Raw genomic sequence first — 16749 nt, 5'->3', positions numbered from 1 at the left:
ATAACAACCAGCAACGAGGACATCTTCAAAAGGCAATACCTCAAGAAGGCAGCATCCATCCTTTCGGACCCCTACTGCTCAAAATATGCTTTTTTCATGTTACTACCACTGGGGAGGAGGTACAGACACTCAACAATTCAGGAACAGCTTCTATCCCTCTGCCATCAAATTTCTGAATGGACAATAAACTATGAACACTACCTCACTACTTAGTTATCTTTTCTTCATACAGTCCTGTGTTATATATAGCTAGGGTGCCCAAGACTTTTGCACAGTACTGTGTTAATTTTATGTATTGCACTCTAACGCGGCCACAAAATAAAACTCATGACATATGCGAGTAATGATAAACCTGATTCTGATATGGGTCTCTGTTGTGGACTGAGAGTGGGAAAGGGACAGGGAGAGGGGAATCATGGTTGGGAAAAGGGGAAAGGAGAGGGGAGGGAGTGGGAAGGACCACAGAGACATTCTATGATGATCAGTAATCCAATTGTTTGGAATCAAATGACCCTGCCTGGTATCTCAGTGCTGTGTGTATCTGCACCTGTGCCAACACCCTCTCCTGCCCCTGGCATTCCTTCTCTGCCACCTGTCCCACACCTCTCCTGCAGTGCTCCACCTATCTTTCCAGGCCTTTTGATATGTTTCAATGAGATCCCTCTTCATTCTTCTGCATTTGAGTGAGTACAGGCCCAGAGCCATCAAACACTCCTCATATGATAAACGTTTCAATTCCACAGTCATTTTTGTTAATCTCCTCTGAACCCTCTCTAATGTCAGCACATCCTTTCTTAGACAAGTGGCCCAAAACTGCTCTCAATAGTCCAAGTGAGGCCTCACCAGTGCCTTGATAAAGCATCAACAGGACATTTTTGTAAATATATCACTATTCAAAGAATGATCAGTGATAGCTCTCAGAAGTGGCCATCGTAAACAGAAGCAGGTTATTTTATTATTTATTTCATCACTGTTATCTTGGCTTTACTGTACAAAGATCACTTGATGTGTTTCTATACATTACAACCAATGACTGCGCTTCAAATACTAAGTGCTTTGAGACATTTTAGGCACTATTGCCTAGAAATTCATGTTTCAGAATCTCTTTTTTCTCCATCAATGTTGATCGACCTACTGAGCTCCCCCAGCATTTTAACATCATAAGGCTATAAAGCATAGGAGAAGAATTAGGCTATTTGGCCCATTGAGTCTGCTCCACCATTCCATCATGGCTAATTTATTATCCCTCTCAACCCCATTCTCCTGTCTTCTCCCCGTAAGCTTTAACACCCTGACTAACCAAGAACTTATCAACTTCCACTTTTAAATATACCCAATGACTTGGCTTCCACAGCCATTTTAATAATGAATTCCATAGATTCACTACTCTCTGGCTAAAGAAATTCCTCCTCTGTTCTAAAGGGACATCCTTTTGTTCTGAGAAGGTGTTCTCTGGTCCTAAACTCATTTGTGTGTGTTGCCCTGGATTTCCAGCACCTGCAGAATCTCTTATGCTTACAGTTAAAGTGTAAAACCATTCTGATTATGTTCAAAAAGTATGTCTAGTTAGAGTGGCTTCAGCTTCAGTTGCTGGTCTGTGCTGAACTGAGGTGATTAGCTGACCAAATATTCAGGACAGTGACAGAGGGTGTGAAAGTGAAAATCTGCCAGAACCTATGTTCCTAATCCTCATTCACTCTCCAGTGCTGGCTGCTGGAATGTACGCTCTGCATACCTATAATTGGATAAAAACAGGAAGCTTGCAGTCAAATAACTGTCTGCACTCATTAAAAAAATTTACTTGAGGATAAGAGAAGCACTCTCAGATCTCGAGGGAAAGCCTGCTGGTGTACAAAAACATATGGCTGAGATCCATTTGTAGGTTTTTCTACAGGCAATAACATTTCATCCAATGCTAAATTGTGCAGAGATTGGAGAGGGTTCAAAGGAGACTGACGAAAATGTTTCCAGGATTGAAAGGACTGTCACACAAGGAGAATTTGATGGCTCTGGGCCTCTACTCACTGGAATTCAGAAGAATGAGATGTGACGTCACTGAAACCTATTGAATGTTAAAAAGCTTCGATAGAGTGGATGTGGAGAGGATGTGTTTCCTATGGTGGAGTCTAAAACCAATGGACATTCTCAGAATAGAGGGGTGTCCTTTTAGAACAGAGATGAGGAGGAATTTCTTTAGTCAGAGAGTAGAGAAACTGTGGAATTCATTGCCACGGGTGGCTGTGGGGGCCAAGTCATTGGGTATACCTAAGGCAGAAGTTGGTAGATTCTTGATTAGTCAGGGCATGGAGGGATATGGGAAAGAGGAAGGAGATTGTAGCTGGAGGTAAAATGGATCAGCCATGATGAAATGGACAACAGATTTGATGGGCTAAATGGCCTAATTCTGCTCCTATATTTCATGGTTTATTGGTCAATTTAAACAGCAGCAAGCTCAGCAAAGAGGAGTGACCCTAGCCAGGAACTGGAATTATTGGCATGACCTTGACTGTAATAACTATATAGTATATAATTACGCACCATCTTTTCTTCTCATATTTATCCTGCAGGAATTCCTTGATTTTTTGAGGATCCCTGTAATCCGGGATAACTGTTGATCTGGAGTCGAACAGGCCCAGCCAGATCTGCCTACATACCTGCACAGGAAGCAAACAGAGGAATTAAGCTTTCTTTATGCAGATACAATGCACAAAATGTCACATCACATTAACTAGGATTCCTGCTCTCGATCAGCAGACTTCATTGTTTCTTTGCAGAGAATAACAAATATGCACATAGAGAGGAGATGCTGAAACTGTCTGATTGGTGTAGAAGCCACAACCTATCACTCAACATCAAGAAGACAGAAGAAATGATAATAGACTTCAGAAAGGGCAAGGTGAAGGAACACACAGCAGTCATCATAGAGGGATCAGAAGTGGAGAGAGTGAGCAGTTTCAAGTTCCTGGGTATTAATATCTTTGAGGACCTAATTGGCCCTCAGCCTATTGTTGCAGTTACAAAGAAGGTACAACAGCAGCTATATTTCATTAGGAGTTTGAGGAGATTTGTTGTGTAACCCAAAACACTTGAAAATTTCTACAGATGTACAGTGGAGAGCATTCTAACTGTCTGGTATCTGTCTATCTGTCATTAGTGTCTGGTATGGAGGGTGGGGGGGTGGCAGAGAGAGGGTGGCTAATGCACACGATGGAAGTAAGCTGCAGTTTTAAACTCAGTTAGCTTTATCATGGGCTCTAGCCTTCGTAGTATCCAGGACATCTTCAAAGAGCGGCATCTCAAATAGGTAGCATCCATCATTAAGGACCCCCACCACCCAGGACATGCCCTCTTCTCATTGTTACTATCAGGAAGGGGGTACAAAAGGCTGAAAGCAGATTCCAGAATAGTCTTTCCCCTCCATCATTCAATTTCTGAATGGACATTAAAACCATGCACACTACCTCATTACATTTTTATTTCTGTTTTTGCACTATTTATTTACCGTAAATTCAGGACTATAAGCCGCTACTTTTTTCCCACGCTTTGAACACTGCGGCAACACTGCGGCCTATACTACGGTGCGGCTAATGCATGTTTTTTTATCATGCCGCCAAAAACATTTTGCCTCGTAACAGTAGACCAATAAAATTGATGAGTAGTTCACAGAGGTCCAATGAAATTGTATGATAAATCAAGCGCACTTTCACAATTAAATTATTGTAAATCAGTCATTTGTACTCACCCTCATCAACATGGAAAACACTCGAAGAAAAGCATATGATGCAGCTTTTAAGTTAAAGGCGATCAATCTGGCGGTTGAAGAAGGAAATCGAGCTGCTGCACATAATCTTGGCATAAATAAATCGATGTTGAGACGGTGGAGACGCCAGCGTGAAGAACTGAGTCAATGCAAAAAGACGACAAAAGCTTTCAGAGGTAATCATAGCAGATGGCCCAAACTTGAAAACTTTCTTGAAGACTGGGTTAACACACAGAGAGCAGGCGGCCGCAGTGTTTCCACTGTGCAGATCAGACTGAAGGCTAAAGCAATCGCCACCAAAATGAAAATCGAAGATTTTAGAGGTGGGCCATTGTGGTGTTTTAGATTTATGAGACGAAAAGGCCTGTCCGTCAGGGTACGCACGACTCTGTGTCAGCAGGTCCCTCCCGACCACGAGGAAAAGCTTGTTAACTTCCGCACATTCACTCAAACAAAGATAGCGGAGAATTCCATCGGGCCAGATGATATCATAAATATGGATGAAGTACCTTTGACGTTTGACCTGCCTCTCACTCGGACTGTTAATAAAAAAGGTGACTCGTCCATCACACTGAAAACAAGTGGCCATGAGAGAACGCATTTTACTTGTGTTCTGAGCTGCACAGCATCCGGACTAAAGCTTCCACTGATGGTGATTTTTTAAGCGGCTGACAATGAAAGTTCAGTGAAAGCTGCCATCAAGAGTACAAACTCAATTCCAGCTGTGATTCCTGGGGGCACCACGAAGTATTTGCAGCCACTGGACATCAGCGTGAACCAGGCACTTAAAGTGGCACTGCACGTTGAGTGGGAGGTTTGGATGACGAGCGGCGAGAAATCCTTTACCAAAACAGGACGCATGCGAAGAGCATCTTTAACTCAAGTCTGCCAGTGGATCCTAAATGCGTGGAGCGGTGTCACAACTTCCACCATCACCAGCGGGTTTCGAAAGGCTGGACTGCTGCGTGATGAAGAGGACCGCGTGCGCTCAACTGAGAGCGACAACAAAGAGACTGAAGTGAGTGACGAGATCCTTAGGTTTTATTCAATTCGGACACTGAAGGACTTTGATGGTTTTAGTACGCAGGAGGAAGATGAAGAAGGCGATCAATAACTTTTCCTGGTAGACTGCAGTATATATATTTTTTTTACCAGTCGTTAGGAGATATTGGAATGTTGTTCGTGCACTGTTCAGTAAAAAAGTATACGCAACGTAATTTGTGTGTTACCGATACGTATGTATATTTAAAAGTAGCTGTGTTACAGGCACTGTTCGAAAAAAAGCATTTGCAATATATATTTGTTTATATTACCATACGGATTTAATTAAAAGTTAAAAAATCCTCACATGTAATATCTTTCTGTGTAAATATCTCATATTACAACGTGGGACACCTGCGGCTTAAAATCCGGTGCGGCTTGTACAAGTACAAAATTGATTTTCTTTCTAAAATTAGAGCGTGCGGCTTTTAATCAGGTGCGCTCTGTAGTCCAGAATCTACGGTATCTATTTGATACATTTCATATAAATATATATATATATACACACATACACACTCACACATATATATACACAGTTCTTTTCTGGATTATCATGTATTGTATTGTACTGTTAACAAATTTTACAAATACAGGTGGCCCCCATTTTTTGAACGTTCACTTTATGACAACTCGCTGTTACGAAAGACCTACATTAGTACCTGTTCTTGCTAACCAAAGAGGATTTTCGCTTTTACAAAAAAAAAGACATCCGCTTTATACGTGTGTTTACCCTGAGAAAGACTACCATGACCGTGAAGCCTTGTGCAGGCAGTTGTTTGTGCATGAGTGTACATGCAGAATCTTTTCTCCAAATTGATTTTGGCTCGCTGTCTTCCAGAGTTTGATAAGTGAAACTACACCATACATACAATATTTCTACTTTATATAGGGTGTATATTTATCATATCACTCCTGCTTTTACTATATGTTAGTGCTATTTTAGGTTTTGTGTATTATTTGCTTTGATTTGGTAGGTTATTTTTTTGGGTCTGGGAACGGTCAAAAATTTTTCCCATATAAATTAATGGTAATTGCTTCTTTGATTTACGACATTTTGGTTTACAAATGGTTTCATAGGAACGCTCTACCTTCGGGTTGCAGGGGAAACCTGCATGCCTGTGCTATTAAACCTGATTCTGATTGTGATTCAGGAAGGCAGAAGGTTCCAAACAATCCCCACTATTCATAAGTGGTGAAGTAGGGGAAAGGGTCTTCATTTTCACGTTTTTGGGGATGAACATCACCAAGGAGCTTTCTTGGTCCACCAACGCAACCTCAATAGCAGGGAAAGCAGAATAGCACCTACACTAAGGTGCTAAAGGAAAGTTCATCTGCCCCAAACTTTGCTGGCCAATTTTTATAGATTTGCAGTAGAGAGCATCCTAACATCCTGACAGTGTGGTACTCTGGCTGTAGCAACCCAGATCACAAAGCAATCCAATAGGTGATTAGGACAGATCAACACATCATTGGGACTCAACCAAACCTGGAGACAATCTACAACTCTCGATGCCTATGCCACACTCAATACATCACTAAAGACCCATCCCATCCCATTCACTGTCTGTTCAATCTCCTAACATTTTAGCCAAGAAAATAAGACTGAAAAACAGCTCCTTTCGAGGGCCATGGTGCAGCTGAATAATGTTACACCCCAGCTTGCCAATGGCCTTTGAGTGTTATGGACTATAAAGTCACTTGTTACATGTAAATATGGGATTTGATAGAGGTATATAAAATTAAGAGAGGTGCAAATATGGTAAATGCAAGCAGGCTTTTTCCACTGAGGTTGGGTGGGACTACAACCAGAGTTCATGGTTAAGAATAAAGAAATGTACAACACATTACAGGATCTTCAGCCCACAATGTTGTGCTGACCATGTGCCCTACCTAGAAAGTGCCTAGAATTACCTCACGGCTCTTGAACTCAATCCCATGGCTGATGAAGGTCATCACACCATACGCCCTCTTAACAATACTAACATCCCCAACTTTTGTGTCAACAGCAAACTTACAAACCTACCCTTCTACTTCCTCATCCAGGTCATTTATAAAATCACAAACAGGAGGGGTCCCAGAACAGATCCCTGCGGAACACCACTGGTCACTGTCCTCCATGCAGAATACAAACCATCTACAACCACCTTTTGCCTTCTGTGGTCAAGCCAATTCTGGATCCACAAAGCAAGGTCTCCTTGGATCCCATGCCTCCTTACGTTCTAAATGAGATTGGCATGGGGAACCTTATCAAATGCCTTACTGAAATCCATTTACACTACATCCTCTGCTCTACCTTCAATGTGTTTTGTTACATCCTCAAAGAATTCAATCAGGCTCATAACCCATGACCTGCCATTGACAAAGCCATGCTGACTATTCCTAATCAGATTATGTCTCTCCAAATGCTCATAAATGCAGCCTCACAGGATCTTCTGCAACAACTTGCCCACCACTGAAGTAAGACTCAATGGTCTATAATTTCCTGGGTTATTTCTATTCGCTTTCTTGAAGAAAGGAACAACATTTCCAACCTTTCAATCCTCTGGTACTTCTCCTGTCCCTATTGATGATGCAAAGATATTCGCCAGAGGCTCAACAATCTCCTTCCTTGCTTCCCACAGTAGCCTGGTGTATAACTCGACCAGTCCCAGTGACTCATCTAACTTAATACCTTTCAAAAGCTCCAGCACATCCTTTCTTAATGTCTATATGCTCAAGCATTGCAGTCCTCTAGTCATCCCAACAATTGCCAAGGCACTTTTCACTGGTGAATACTGAAGCAAAGTATTAAGTATCTCCACAACCTCCTCCGGCTCCATGTACATTTCTGCTATCGCTCCCGACTGGTCCTATTCTCACAAGGCTCATCCTCTTGCTCTTCACAGGCTTGTCAAATGCCTTGGGGTTTTCCTCAATCCTGATCGCCAAGGCCTTCTCATGGCCCCTTCTAGCTCTCCTAATTTCATTCTTGAGTTCCTTCCTGGCAACCTTGTAATTTTCTTGAGCTCTAACAGTACCTAGTTTCTTGAACCTTTCATAAGTTCTTTTCTTCTTAACTAGATTTTCTACATCCTTTGTACACCATGGTTCTTTTACCCTACCATCCTTTCCCTGCCTCAACGGAACATATCTATGCAGAATGCCATGCAAATGTTCCCTGAACATTTGCCACATCTCTGCTGTACATTTACCTGAGAACATTTGCTCCCAGTTTATGTTCCCAAGTTCCTGCCTAATAGCATCATATTCCCCCAATTTGTTCTCCCAAATTGTTTGCTCCTATCCCTCTCCAGCGTTATGTAAAGGAGATAGAGCTGTGACCACTACTCCAAAATTGCCTCCTACCTAACCAGGTTCATTTCCCAATACCAGATCAAGTACAGCCTCTCCTCTAGTTGGTTTATTTACATATTGCATCAGGAAAACTTCCTGAACACATCTAACAAACTCCACCCCTTATAAACCCCTTGCTCTAAGGAGATGCCAATAAATATTCGGAAAGTTAAAATCACCCATCACAACAACCCTATTATTATTGCACCATTCCAGAACCTACCTCCCTACCTGCTCCTCAATGTCTGTTACTATTTTGGGGAGGGGGGAAGGCAGGATCTATAAAGACACCCGGTAGAGTTATTGCCCCCCTTCCTGTTTCTGACTTCCACCCACAATGACTCAATAAACAATTCCTCCATTACTTCCTCCTTTACTGTAGGCATGATTAGCCATGCCACTCCCCCGCCTCTCCCTGTCCTTTTTGAAACATCTAAAGCCTGGCCCACTTATCAGCCATTCCTGGCCCTGAGTCATTCAAGTCTCTGTAATGGCCACACCATCATATTTCCACGTACTGACCCACGCAAAATACAGACACATCTCAAACCATCTGGCTGAGGGCATCTTCGCTCTAACATCGTTTCCTTACAAACTCCCTACTAGCTGTTTCTGCTTGTGCACCAACCGTACCATCCTCTGCCTCTTCTCTTCAGTTCCCACCCCCCTGCAAATCTAGTTTAAACCCTCCCCAACAGCTTTGGTAAACCTCACTCCCAGGATATTGGTTCCCCTGCAGTTCAGATGCAACCCATCCCACTTGAAAAGATCACCCTTCCCCAGAAAAGGCTCCAATGATCCAAGAACTAGAAACACTGCCCCCTGCACCATCCTCCTGTTCTGACCTTCCCTAGCTCGTGACACCAGGACTAATCCAGAGATTACCAACTTGGAGGTCCTGCTCTTCAGCCTCCTTCCTAAGCACCTAAGCTCACTGTGCAGGACCTCTCCCCCTCTCCTGCCTATGTCATTGGTACCAATAAGTACAAAGACCTCTAGCTACTCACCCTCCCCTTCAAAAATACTCTACAACCATTCAGAGACATCCTGGACCCTAGCACAGGGGAGGCAACACACTATCCTTGAATCTCTTTTAATGCCATAAAATCTCCTATCTATCCCCTATCGAGTCCCCTATGACTATTGCTACACCTGACTTCACCCTACCCTTCTGAGGCTCAGAGCCGACACAATGCTATTGGTCTGGCTGCTGCTGCCTTGCCCAGATAGGTCATCCCCCTCAGTAGTACCCAAAGGGGAATACATGTTGCTGAGGGAAAAGGCCACAGGGAGACCCTGCATTGATATCTTTGACCACTTACCTCTCTTGGTGTTCACCCATTACTCCCGAATTTTGCACTTCGGGTGTAATCAAAAGCTCTATCTATCAATTGCTCTGCCTCCCGGATGATCCTTAGTTCATCCAGCTCTAGCTCCATAAAGCAGTCATCAAGGAAACCATTAAGTTCCACGAATTCCCACATCCTACAGGAGAAGCATTCCAAAGCATATCTGCCATTCTGCCTGCACTGTACAATGGGATATGGGAGAAAGGTGCAAAGTTTAAGGGAAACATAAGGGGAAACTTCTTCACTCACAGAGAGGTAAGAGTGTGGAATGAACCGCCAGTCTATGTGATGCACATAAATTGAATTTCAACATTTAAAAGAAGTTTGGATAGGTATATGGATTGTAGGAGTACGGAGGGCTATGGTCCCAATGCAGGTCGTTGCGAGGAAGCAATTTAAATAGCTTGGCATGGACTTGATGGATAGAAGGGCCTGTTTCTGTGCTGTACTTCACTGTGACCAATTCAATTTGATTTCAGAATCATGGCAATCACTCAAGGCAAAGGCCCAAGAAATCATTTAGCAAAATGCTCATTCCAATTCTTGTTTACCAGCGAGTTTGCATAGGGGTATCCATTTACATCCTCAAGAGTAACTGCTCAAAGGGCAATGATATGAATCAACAATAATAGAGAGATTTAGCGGGAATCAGTTCTGGTTCAGTTCAGTGAGGACTTGAAGTGATTTTGGAGTGCGTGCATTGCTGGGATGTCTTTAAAGTGTTTGATCATTAACTCCTTGGGATGAGGTTGTGCAACTTCCAGCTTGTCCCAGGCTGCCAAGTGTAAAAGTTAAAAGCCCTGAAATCATGCCATGGACAAGCAATGGTCACCAGTAAGTGAGCAAAGTAATTAAACATTTGAGGAGGTCATCATCCAGGAGGTCCTTCTGTACCCTGGCTTCCAGATTGAATCGCCATGGGGCGCAGTCTCTCTCACCTCCTCCTGTCTTGCATAAGGGAGGCCGGAGCAGGATTAGAAAGGTAGAATGGTGGACTAGAGAGCAGACAGCTAAAGCTCCACGTTTTAGGAATAGAATATGGAACAAGCTCCTCGGCCCACAATGCTGACCATGAAGCCAAATTAAACTAATCATTTCTGCCTGCACATGACCCACTTCCCTGCATTCCCCACCTGTTCATGAATGACACTTAAAAGCCATTACCACATCTGCTTCAGTCACAACCCTAGCATTGCACTCCAGGCAACCACCACTTTGTATAAAAAATATCCCTCATAAGCAACACACACGAAGTGCTGGAGGAAGTAAGAAACGTCAACTGTTTAATCCCCTCCACAGATGCTGCCTGACGTGCTGTGCTGTACTTTTCTATGACTATGACTCCCAAGTATCACTACACATTTTGGTGTCAACAGAGCATGCCCACATTATTCAGCAGAACAACACAAGTAACAACCACAGAACAAGTCCTGCTCCATACTCTCACAAAGACAGTCTTTCAACTCCAGCATGAGCTCTCTGGCCACCAGGTGACACACCAGACATTGGGCCTTTGATTTCCTCAGTCAACCACCTTTCACTTGCACTCTGACATTACATTTTCAAATGACCCCACAGTCCAACTTGTGCCCTGAATATATCCCTGGTGTGAAGAGTCTGGACTGGTCTAGGAGTAATATGGGATTGATGTAAATGGACGCTTGATAGCATGAATTCAGTAGACTGAAGGAACTGATTCCATGCTGTACAACCCTGTGACTGAGTACTGAGGTGCGGCATCCAGGCTGGAGTCTGTGATGCACACCTCCTTCCCACCCCACTGCTTGCTTGGCAGAAGACAATCTCTGTTGAGGCTCTCTTTAGGTTTCAGTGGCATTGGAGGGCTTGAGTTAGAACTCTTTTATCGAGTGACTGTATCTTTCTATCTTATAAGAGCTACGTGTGCTTTGCGCTGTATTTGACTGTTGGTACTGTGTTTTGCACTTGGACCCCGGAGTAACACTGTCTCGTTTGGCTGTATTCATGAGTATGGTTGAATGGCAATTAAACTTGAATCGAATCGAATTGATGTTTAGAAAGCCCACAAACTCATCCCCATCCATGCATACTACATGACACAGCCACAAGTACACTCACTGCCCAACTCATCGCCTTATTCGTCTCCTTTACCCAATCTAACATTACTTTCTAAATTTAGAAAGACTAAACACTATTAAATAAGGACTAAACAGACTGGGATTCATCTCTAGAAAGTAACTGACCAAGCTCAAATCTCCAGTGGCTCACTACACTTTTGGATTATATTGTTGACTGATCCACTAGCTTCAGACTTTGAGAGAAACTTGATGCCCACCAGCCTTGCAAAGCTGAACAGAAATAATGCTGAGGTACACAGACCAGAAACTGCAAACAGCATAAAGTAATTTTGGTTCAAACTGGCTAAAAGCAAGTTTAAAAAAAATGAGAAAACAGGAAGCATTACAGCACAAAGTGATCAGCACATGATTTGGACATCCTTAAAGGTCAATAAAGATTGAAATGTCGAATTCCTTTGAGTTGAGTGTGAGGCTAGAGTTTGGAATTGTTTTGCCAGCATTGGGGAATGAAAAACTAGAGAGCATAGGTTTAAGGTGAGGGGGGGAGAAGAACCTGAGGAGCCATCTCTTCACACAGAGATTGGTCAATGTATACAATGAATTGCCACAAGATGGACAATAGCAGGTACCTATTGCAGATACAGTAACACCATTAAAAAATACATGGATAGGAAAGGTTTAGAGGGATGTGGGCCAATGGGCATCTTGGTAAGGCTGAAAGGCCTGTTTCCATGCTATATGAGCCCATAACTGTAGGTTTAGAACCCTGGATGAACGCAGTGAAGTAAAGTTCCTCAATGTCCCGAGGAGTATCAGATTTGTTTAAATTAACAGTGTACCATTTTAGACATATCACAAAACAATTATCCCGAGATGATGATCTCATGTGGTTACCACACCAGAATCTCTCCATTCGTTCATTCTGTATTTCCACCTGTGAAATCCTGTATCAACAACTCACTTTTATTTAGCAAACACTCTCACAGTGTTCCATTATATCACATCTACATTTAAGCCAGATACACAGACATCAGGACACATAATGAACAGCCCTTTGGTCAATGAATTGAATTGACAATATTATTTACATCCTTCATATACATGAGGAGTAAAAATCTTTTCGTTATGTCTCCGTCTAAATGTGCAATGTGCAATTTATAGTAATTTATAATAAATAGGATAGTCAATATAACATAACGTAGAAACACAGTTGTGTCAGCACGAGTTAAGCAGTCTGATGGCCTGGTAGAAGAAGCTGTCCTGGAGTCTGTTGGTCCTGGCTGTGGTACCGTTACCCAGATGGTAACAGCAGGAACAATTTGTGGTTGGGGTGACTGGCATCCCCAATGATCCTTTGGGCTCTTTTTATATATCTTTCTTTATAAATGTCCTGAATAGTGGGAAGTTCACATCTACAGATGCGCTGGGCTGTCCACACCACTCTCTGCAGAGACCTGCGATGAGGGAAATACAGTTCCCATATCAGGCAGTGATGGAACCAGTCAGGATGTTCTCAATTGTGTCCCTATAGAAAGTTCTTAGGATTTGAGGGGCCCACACCAAACTTCTTCAACTGTCTGTGGTGAAAGTGGCGCTATTGTGCCTTTTTCACCACACAGCCTGTACATAGAGACCACGTGAGATCCTCAATGATCTTTATGTCGAGGAACTTAAAGCTGTTCACTCTCTCAACCCCAGATCCATTGATGTCAATAGGGGCTAGCCTGTCTCCATTCCTCCTGTAGTCCACAACCAGCTCCTTTGTTTTTGCGACATTCAGGGAGAGGTTGTTCTCATGACACCACTGTGTTAGGGTGGTGACTTCTTCTCTGTAGGCTGCCTCATTAATATTTGAGATTAGGCCAATCAGTGTTGTATCATCAGCAATTAGAAGATTAGAGCTGTGGGTAGTGACAGTCATGGCTATACAGAGAGTAAAGGAGGGGGCTTAGTACACAGCCCTGAGGGGCACCTGTGTTGAAGGACAGAGGGGCAGAGGTGAGGGAGCCCACTCTTACCACCTGACAATGATCTGACAGGAAGTCCAGGATCCAGCTACACAAGGCAGAGTGAATGAGATGGAATTTACATAGCCTCTTCAAAGAGGGCGCAGATCATTTTTAGCTTATGTCTCTGATTTTCAGTCAGCAACAACTGAGGGAAGCAGATCTCAGAGTTTTGAATTTTCTCTCCATTTAGAACATAGTCTACTCTTTTATTTCTTCCACCAAAGTACATGACCATACAGTTCCCAACACTGTATTCCATCTATCACTTCTTTGCCCATTCTCCTAATGTGTTTAAATCATTCTGCAGGATCTCTGCTTCCACAACACTATCTGCTCCTCCACCTATCTTCTCATCATCCACAAACTTGGCCACAAAGCCATCAATTCCTTCACCCAAATCATTGATACATAATGTAAAAAGACGTAGAATCAACACACCCTGTGAAACACTAGCCAATCACAAGACTCCTTTTGTTCCCAATCTTTGTCTTCTGCTAATCAGCCAATGCTCTATCCATGCCAGTACCTTTCATGTAATACCACGGGATCCTAACTTGTTAAGCAGCCTCATGATTGGCACCTTGCCAAAGTCCTTCTGAAAATCCATGTAGAGTCAGAGAGAAGTCCAGCACAGAAACAGGCCCTTTGGTCTATCTAGTCCATGGCAAAACCATTTAAACTGCCTACTCCCTTCGACCTGCACCGGGACCATAGCTATCCATATCCTTACTACACACATACCTATCCAAACTTCTCTTTAACATTGAAATCAAACTTGCATGCACCACTTGTACTGGCGGCTCACTACACGCTGTCACGACTCTTTAAGTGAAGAAGTTTCCCCTCATGTTCCCCTTAAACCTCTTACCTTTCATCCTTAACCCATGATCTCTCGGTATAGTCCCACCCAACAACAGTAGGAAAAAAGCCTGTTTGCATTTACCTATACCCCTCATAATGTTGTATTCATCTATCAAATCTCCCCTCAATCTTCTTCGGAATGAAGTCCAAACCTATTCAATCTTACCTTATAACTCAGGTCCTCTAGACCTTGCAACATCCTTGTAAAATTTCTCTGTACCCTTTCAAACTTGTTGACCTCTTTCTTGTAGGTAGGTAACTAAAACCGCACACAATACTCCAAGTTAGGCCTCACCAACATCTTATATAATTTCAACATGACATCCCATCTCCTGTACTCAATACATTGATTTATGCAAATATGCCAAAAATTTTCTTAATGACCCTATTTATCTGTGACATCACTTTTAATGAATTATGGACGTGTATTCTCAGATCCCTTTGTTCTACCACACTCCTCAGGGCCCTACTGTTCACTGTGTAAGACCTACCCTGACTGGCCCTACTGAAGAGCAAAACCTCACACTTGACTACATTAAATTCCAACAGTACAACATCCACCAATTCTCCATTGTCTATCCTATTCATTGTTTCCGAAAGAATTCCAACAGATATGTCAGGCAAAATTTTCCCTTGAGGAAATCATGCTGACTTTGGCCTATTTTATCAAATGCCTCCAAGTACCACATCCTTAACAATCTTCCCAATCTACCTTCTCTACACATCTTCTGTCCTTCAGTTTGCATAGTAGAGTTTACCCCACCAGCCTGTCCCCCATTATGTCCTTTCAAAATTAGCTGCACTTAAAAGTCAAAAAGCACAGAAACAGGCCCTTTGTCCCAACTGGTCCCTGTTGATCAAATGCCTATCCAAGCTAGTCCCATTTGCTCACATTTGGCACATATCCTAACTTGGGAGTATTGTGAGCAGTTTGAGCCCCTTACCTAAGAAAGGATCCGCTGACATAGGAGTGGGATCACAAGAGGATCAGGAAAATGATTCCGGGATTGAAAGGCTTGTCATACGAGGAGTATTTGATGACATTGGGCCTCTACTCACTGGAATTCAGAAGAATGAGAGGGGAAAGCCTCAAAAGAGTGGATGTGGAGAGTATGTTTTCTAAGGTGGAGGACTCAGCCTCCGGTTGTTTGTTGCTCCGTGACTCTCTGTGGGAAAGATGAATTTCAGAGTTGTATAGCACTGCATACATACTTTGATAATAAATGTACTTTGAGTCTTTAAATGTATGATGTTATTATGATTTAAATATATGATGTTATTAACTTATATGATGTTATTATGTTCTGCGATGCTGCTGCAGGGAATTTTCTTCTTTGCACCTAAGCACGTATGTACATGACTTTCATTTTGCTTTGTTACAAAACTGAGCACAACATTCCAAATGTGCCCTCACCAGAATGTTCTGTGCAAGTACAACATAACCTCCAACTTCTCCACTCAGTGCTCTGACTGATGAAGGCTTGCGTACTTTACACTACTTTCAGGAAAATGTCTACCTGAACTCCAAGGTAACTCCGTTTTTGTTTACATGACATTCACAATCTCCAAACACAAGAGGTACTGCAAAGCTAGAGCAACACACAAAATGTGCTGGAGGAACTCAGCAGAACAAGCAGCATCTATGGATGAGAATAAACTGTGGACATTTTGGTCTGAGACCCTTCATCAGGACTGGAAAGGAAGGGGAAGAAATCAGAATTAGAAGGTGGGAGGGAAAATGAAGAAGTAGTACAAGGTAGCAGGTGAAAGAGATAGAGGGCTGGAAAAGGGGTTACCTGATAGAAGACAGAAGACCATGGAAGAAAGGGAAGAGGGAAGAGCACCAGAGGGAGGTGATGAGCAGGTAAGAAGAGAAGGTGAGAGAGGAAAACAAGAATGGGGAATGGTGAAAGAGAGGGGATGAGGTAGTTACCAGAAGTTCAAGAAATTGATGCTAATGCTGTCAGATTAGAGACCTGAGTGGCAGTAGAGGAGGCCATGGACTGACTTGCGGGAATGGAAAGTAGAATTGAAATGGTTCACACTCTCCAGTAGTAACGTTACCTCTCTGACAGAAGTCATACCACATCAGAAGATCAGCTGCTTTACTGGGAGGTGAAGTAGCTAACACAGTCAGTGAGTGTACTACCATTCGATGCTACTACATAGGCGGCATGACAGTGGCTATATTTCATTAGGAGTCTGAGGAGATTTGGTATGTCACCAAAGACACTCGCAAATTTCTACAGATGTACCATGGAAAGACTGGCTACATCACCATCTGGAATGGGGGGGGGGGGGGGGCGGCAACGCTGCAGGGAGTTGTAAAATTAGTCAGC

General features: G+C 42.9%; 1 protein-coding gene across 4 annotated transcripts in view; it reads right to left on the bottom strand.

Annotated features, from left to right (window-relative positions):
- Positions 1 to 16749, bottom strand: part of LOC132396899 (arf-GAP domain and FG repeat-containing protein 1-like) — a 138138-nt gene that overhangs the window by 54817 nt on the left and 66572 nt on the right. For all 4 annotated transcript variants that reach the window (XM_059974967.1, XM_059974970.1, XM_059974966.1 and 1 more), the window contains one exon: positions 2539 to 2654. In XM_059974967.1, coding sequence (XP_059830950.1) covers positions 2539 to 2654 — 116 coding nt within the window. The remainder of the gene's footprint in view (positions 1 to 2538; positions 2655 to 16749) is intronic.

The sequence above is a fragment of the Hypanus sabinus genome, chromosome 7 (genome assembly GCF_030144855.1).
Source record: "Hypanus sabinus isolate sHypSab1 chromosome 7, sHypSab1.hap1, whole genome shotgun sequence".
Classification (NCBI taxonomy): domain Eukaryota; kingdom Metazoa; phylum Chordata; class Chondrichthyes; order Myliobatiformes; family Dasyatidae; genus Hypanus; species Hypanus sabinus.
Note: the sequence above shows the minus strand (reverse complement) of the source record. Positions and strands in the feature narration are given on the sequence as shown.